Source organism: Lygodium microphyllum, chromosome 15, assembly GCF_053477565.2.
Source record: "Lygodium microphyllum isolate KBCC chromosome 15, Lygodium_microphyllum_v1.1.10, whole genome shotgun sequence".
In the NCBI taxonomy this organism is placed as follows: Eukaryota; Viridiplantae; Streptophyta; class Polypodiopsida; order Schizaeales; family Lygodiaceae; genus Lygodium; species Lygodium microphyllum.
The window spans coordinates 114525979-114532417 of record NC_141149.1 but is presented as its reverse complement, the minus strand read 5'-3'; the positions used below and the strand labels follow the sequence as shown (position 1 = coordinate 114532417).

General features: G+C 41.9%; 1 protein-coding gene across 1 annotated transcript; it reads left to right on the top strand.

Annotated features, from left to right (window-relative positions):
* Positions 1-204: 204 nt before the first annotated feature.
* On the top strand, positions 205-957 carry LOC148024936 (transcription factor HHO3-like). The gene is made up of 2 exons (XM_087693633.1): positions 205-408; positions 490-957. Exons 1-2 carry the CDS (start codon positions 205-207, stop codon positions 955-957), a joined length of 672 nt encoding a protein of 223 aa, XP_087549759.1.
* The last annotated feature ends 5482 nt before the right edge of the window (positions 958-6439 follow it).

The window sequence follows — 6439 nt, the reverse complement described above, 5'->3', positions numbered from 1 at the left end:
TTGAGTCAATACCCAGTACCCTTGAGAATGCTCCATCGATCTTCCATAGGCAATAGGTTGATGATGAGAAGTCAAGTGGTACAAGATTCATCAAATAGATCATTGCTGAGCCCCATGAAATTCTTCAAAATTTTCGAACAATTTTAGTGCTGTCCAAAACTGTCAATCCTAGAGTTCCAGATCATTCGAGGTGGATAAGGCGTTATGGGATCGCCCACAGGGCTCATGCTTGAATATAGGCCTCGGCCTGCCGTAGTGTTCAATGGCCTTCGGAATGCCTGCTTAAGTGAGGATCACTTGGAACGGGTACGCCGGCTTAAGGTTTACCTCAGGGCCTTGGAAGAGGAGTGCAAGAAGATAGAAGCCTTTAAAAGAGAGCTTCCTTTTTGCATGCAGCTGTTGCAGGAGGTTGTATTTGCAGCTATTGAGTCCTCAAAAGAGTTGCTTGCAGACAGCCTGACCTCTTCATATAGTCGGCAATTATAGCAGTACCTTGCAAGTGGAGGTTATCAAGAGAAAGACTCAGTTTATCAGACCTCTAATGACAAAGTTATGTTGGATGAGTACATGCCTGTGAAAAAGCCGATTGTCTCTGTGGTAAAATGTGATGAGGATCGGGGACAGGACCAGAAGACAACTTGCTTGCATGGAAATGGCAGCAGTGTCCCTACTGTGCAGCTTTGGAGCCCTCAACCTGAGCTCAATGGCTATAGCCAGGAGAGATGTCAATCAAGTCTATCTGCTGAAAAGACATGCTCTCAGCCCATACAGGAGCAAGCATTCAGTTCTTCCTCAAAGCCATTTTTTTATTCAAAGCAGAAATCAGGTGGGGCATTTCTTCCCTTTTCACAGGATAGGAAGATTGTTCAGGCCACTCCAAGGCCTGGGGCCATCAACCCCATAGATCTGGCTCTTGCTTGCCTAGATCAGGAGGTTAACCCACCTTCAGTTTTGTGAAAACTCTAGGAATTCACTCAATCCTAGCAGGACTAGTTCGAAGGAGAATGCTCTACAGCACTTGTCAGAGAGAGAACTTGAGAGAGAGAAGGAGGAGAGAGAAATACTGCAAAGGAGAGAGAAAGACTGCAGAGAGAGAGAATAAGAGTGACGAGGAGAGAGAAAGACTAGATTTGGAGAGAGGAAGACAGGAAAGATGAGGAAGCCATAGAAGCTGTAAGCAAGAAGGGAGAGAAAGATTGTAATTGTATTGATATGTCAAAAAGATATGAAAAATTACAACTTATCTCCTTATATACCAATGCCAGTGTGACATGGCATATTATCAACATTTTTAACTATTCCCAACTTCTTACATTCTTGGTCACTAATATTTCTTTTGCCCTTGTCCCTTACCATTCAAGGTGCAGTCCACATGGACCCCTAGTCAAAAAATCTTGGCTAGGGAGCTCCAATCAAGGAACTTTCATGCAAGGCAATGTGTTACAGTACATTCCAACAAGACTAGTAGACAACAGAGATACTTGACCATGCCATTAGAGCTAGTGTGTTGGAGGAAGATGGAGATGATTTCCATGTCATAAATCCTCAAGACCTACTCCTTTCTGCCATGGCCACTCCCTTCAACAATTAGGATGGCTTGGCTAGAAGCAAAACTCTGGCAATAGTAACCTCACTTATTACAACAAGAAGTTTAGCACAATGACAAGCACTAGTGTAGACAAGGCCAAAGTAGTGGCCTTTGTAGGGGCCAAGAAGGTGAAATTTTTCTTGAAGAAGCAAGTAGTTGCAAAAATCTTCAAAAGAAAGCAAGTTCAAGGTGTCTTGAGGGACATGGGAGAGCCACGAAAGGGGTAGAACCAAGATTTCACCATGGAAGCTTCAGCCAAGCTTGAGAGAAGGAAAAAAAAGACCTCTTTTACAAAAAGGAACTGTAACCAAAGCCCTCTCTAACTCTTGTATCACTCTCTTTGACATAGATACCTTCAAAATGGCTTGAAAATGAAAAACAACCTACTAAGTTTGTTAATTTGCCTCTAGATATGTCCAATGCTTCTATGCAAACTCCAAGAAGGATGTCATCTCTGGTACTCCTTGATCCCTATGGACTTTCAATGTTGTACATGTCCTAATATACCTATGTACCTAAGTAACTAGGGTTTCTAAACTAAAAAGAAACTAAAACTAAATGGAGGAGGGAGAGAAAAAGGATCAAAGATTGGTGCTTTGATACCAATTGTAATGAAGGAGACCTAAGAGAGACAAGGAGAGAAGGGAGAGATTGCAAAGAGGAGAGAGAAAGAGGAAGAAGCTGAGAGAAGAAGAGAGAGAAGGACTAGTAGAAGAGAGAGAAAGACAGGAAAAGAGAGAGAAAGAGAAGGAAAGCCATGAAAGTTGGAAGGAAGGATAAAGTAGACTTGATTCTTGATAAACCAATTCCCTAATTGGGTCTCTCAACACCTTAAATACCTTGTCAGTATAACTAGGTATTCTCGTGCTAACCCCCATGTCCTATCCATCTATCCCCACTCTTTTACATAATTTTATAACATTATTTTAATTCTTGTATTAAGTTTATTTGTCTCATTGCTATGAAATATAAAGGTTAGGATACTACATCAAATAAGTTTGTCCTTGCATAATTGGAGCAAGAGTTTTCAATTGGCTAGAGTCATGAGCAATAAAAATTTCTTACCATGGCATAGATGAAAAAATGCATGGTATGTTCACATTTTTGAAAAACTGGTGTCTTCAGTGGAATTAACATAAGAAAGTTGAGGGAGAGTGACAGATGATTTTTGACGCTGAGAAGTCCTTAAAAATAGCCAAAAAATCCAAATTTTAGGGGAAAAATAGATTTCATTGAAGGCGGCAGTGGCAATTAGTACGATTTTAAGTGGCAATGCCCGGAAAAGGCTTAAAAGACCTACTTAACGACATTTGATAAATTTTCATAATTATTTGGTGTGCCAGATGAGACCCTGGGAGATGCTTGATAGTGGGGGACTTCAAGACAAATGCCCAAAATTTTTCAGATCGTAATTTGGACACCGGACACGGAAGAGGGAGTGCTCGGGAGGCCAAGGTCCAAAGGAAGTGTGAATGGGCTTAAGGGGGGTAGTAAGGGGGTGTGACCTTTGGGGCCACCCCCCCAAAATTTTCATGTGAAGGGAGGGGGGGCCGTTTTTTTCGCTGCCTGCAAGGAAGATGGCATCATATCCACGATTGATGGAGAGGGGGGGCTATGGCACTCAAAAGCTACCCCCCCAACTGACCGGATGGCTGATCTAGATTCTATCTTCGCTCTCCATTGCTCCAGTACGCTCCTCAAATGGCTGACCGGTTGTGGAGATTAGATTTCAGTCTTTCTCTCTCCTCCCTCTTTCTCCTGCAAGGGGCAGTTCCTGCGTGTGAAGAAGAATGAAGCCCGGTTGATGAATGCTCATCCGGCATGGTACCACATTGCTTCCAAATCAAAGATGGGCTGAAGATGGCAGTGTGGAGGCATGCTGAGCATCAAATGGGCCCTGATTTGCAGACCCGCAACAAGTTTCAAAACCCAAAATAATAAAAAAAATACACAGTAATGACATTTTTACAAAGAAAATGGCTCTTTTTTCACATTTGATGAGGTTAGCAATGTTCATATGGGCTCAAAATTGATGGACATGTTGTTTGCTACCGGTTTTAGTTTTTCAAAATAAAAAACTCGAAAAATATACACTTAAAGTGTGGGAAATAAATGGGAAAAACCCAAAAAGCATGGTTTTTAGAGTAAAAATGGGGTTTTTGGGCTTAAAATCGGATAAGCATGAAACAAAACACCAATAAAATCTACATGGGTGCTGTTTAAGGACTCAAAAGCCACAACTTTGAAATAATTCTAATTTTCTTCCATTTTTTATTGATAATAAATAAGGAAAAATAGGAAAAAATACTCTTTAAAAGGGGAAAAAATAGGGAACGAACGAGGAAAATTATGGAAAATTATGGATGTGTCTGTGAGTGTATAATGAGGATAAAGCATGAGGGTTTGCCACAGGTGATCCCCATTTATATGTTTTTGTGAGTATTTACTGCTTATTTCGTGCGAAATACACATGAAATCACCCCTTTACCTATGCAACGAGGCAAAACCTTGAACGGTAGGGGATGAGGGAAGTTTGAGTGTTGAAATATAATATAAAATCTGATGTATTTGCTGCATTATTCATATAGAATGACGTTAAGTTAAATAAAGGGAAATACAGCACGAGTGTAAGGCTTGGTGTCTTCTCTCATTGCAGCAATTATGTGTTAGTGTATGGAAACATGAAAAGGATGGATTTGCACAATGCATGAGGCAGTTTTTTCAATTGTTTGAGCACTTAATCATATACACATTTGCATCAAGCATTGTTAAATGGTATCAATTACAAACTTGTGGATGCGTAGCACTTGGTTTCTTTAGGACTTGACCCACATAGAGAGAGTGAGCAACTCGACTGTAGGTCTAGATGATGGGTCAAAAGGGGATGGATAAGTGAGGATAAGTGCATTCCTGGAATGTTAAATATATTGGTACTAAGAGGGGAGTTTGTTTCGAATGTGTCTATGTGTGGGAGCAGCGTATCGAGGGGCCAATCCCCAAGATGTAGGAGAGCTGCAGTAGGGCCATAGCAATCAGCCGGTGGGGTGCCCTTGTGTGTGTAATGTGTGGCATTTATTGCCGTATATGTGTAATCTCCCTCTGAGGAGACAGGGGATAGGGAACATTCGTTGGATTACAGACTATAAAAGTGCAGTGATTAGTGTTTAGGATAGTGTATCCCTCGAGAGACGTTCCTAGCCCGTGAGGCCGTGTGATGGGGTTTTCTATTGAGGGCATGAGGTGTGTCTTAGCCAGTGTCGGCCCATTTTAGGTCCCATCAGAGAGGGACCTTGAGAGATAATGGATGTTTGGTTACGTGAGTTGAATTAATCAATAAAAGAGAAGGGAGAGGGATCTTGAGAGGAAATACAAAATGTGTGAATATGCCTAAAACACAATAAATCACAAAAGAATACAATAAATGCAAAAACACATAATAGAAATAGGGAAGAAAGAGAACACCCCTTAAGGGTATTTCTTCACTTGCTATAGTTGTTGCCACCTCTCCTTCATTGTCACCTTCCACACTCTTTGTGTCCTCTATGTCAAGATTGTGGGAGAGAAGGAAGGAGTCTCACTTGTAGCTTTCTTGCTTGCACAATGGGGGAATACACACAAGGGTGGAGGCTGAAAACAGTTTTCCTCTTCTTAGTTGTGTAAGCCAAAAGAAGTCAAGTACAAAGAAATAGAAGAACCCTCTATATGGGTCTCAAACCAAACTCAACTAACTAAGGTGGCATACTAACTGAGCCACGAGCTAGAGTAGATAAGGATAGCTATCATGTAGCTATTATTCATGGGCGGTGTACCAACCGCATCTGCAACTGACAAGTCGGTGACATAAATGCACAACGGTCACCCTGGCATATCACGAGTGGAGCTCGATATCTCAACACTCCCCCTCGAGCTCAATCCCAATTCCTGCACACCAAGCAGGTCTCTGAACTTGCGCAGCTTCTCTGCGCCCAATGCCTTCGTAAATATGTCAGCTACCTAATCCTCTGTGCTGACATAAACTAGATCAATAAGACCTAGTAAAACCCTCTCTCGCACATAGTGATAATGCACCTCAATGTGCTTTGTTCTAGCATGATAGATTGGGTTATTTGCCAAGTGTATACTACTCATGTTGTCATAATAAATGACAACTGGCCCATCTGTAGACTGATGCATATCATAAAGTAGCTTATGCAACCAAGCTACCTCACATGCAGCCATTGCTGCACCCCTGTACTCAGCCTCTGTGCTAGACAAGGCAACTGTAGGCTGTTTCTTGCTGCTCCAAGTGACTGCAGCACTCCCAAAAGAGAACACATATCCACTGGTAGATCGTCTATCAGAAATGCTACCAGGCTAATCAACATCAGTGTATCCAAGAAACTGTATCTGAACCCCAGTCTCATAAAATAGTCCATACTGCAATGTGGACTTCACATACCTGAGTATGCATCTAGCCGTATCCAAATGCGGTTTCCTTGGAGCCTGCATAAACTGACTTACCAATCCAATAGTATAGCTCAAATCTGGCCTAGTTATAGTCATATAAATCAATCTTCTTACTATGCGTCTGTACATAGTAGGGTCTTCCAGAAGCTCACCTGCATCTGCGCTCAGCTTCACATTCTGCTCCAAAGGAACTGAAATAGGCTTACAACATGTCATCCCATATTTGGACAGCATGTCCAATCCATACTGCCTCTGCAAGAGCTGTATCCCACTTGGTGATCTAATCACCTCAATGCCCAAGAAATAACGCAGCTCTCCCAAATCCTTCATCTCAAACTTCTGCTTCAATAGCGTGCTCCATATAGACCTCTTCTTGCAAATCACCATGCAAGAAGGCATTCTTTA

Excerpts from the sequence above, each read along its gene's own strand:
- LOC148024936 (XM_087693633.1), top strand. The coding sequence starts at position 205 with ATGGGATCGCCCACAGGGCTCATGCTTGAATATAGGCCTCGGCCTGCC. Across the intron at positions 409-489 it reads GCATGCAGCTGTTGCAGGAG|TACCTTGCAAGTGGAGGTTA; the intron begins GTTGTATTTGCA and ends CAATTATAGCAG.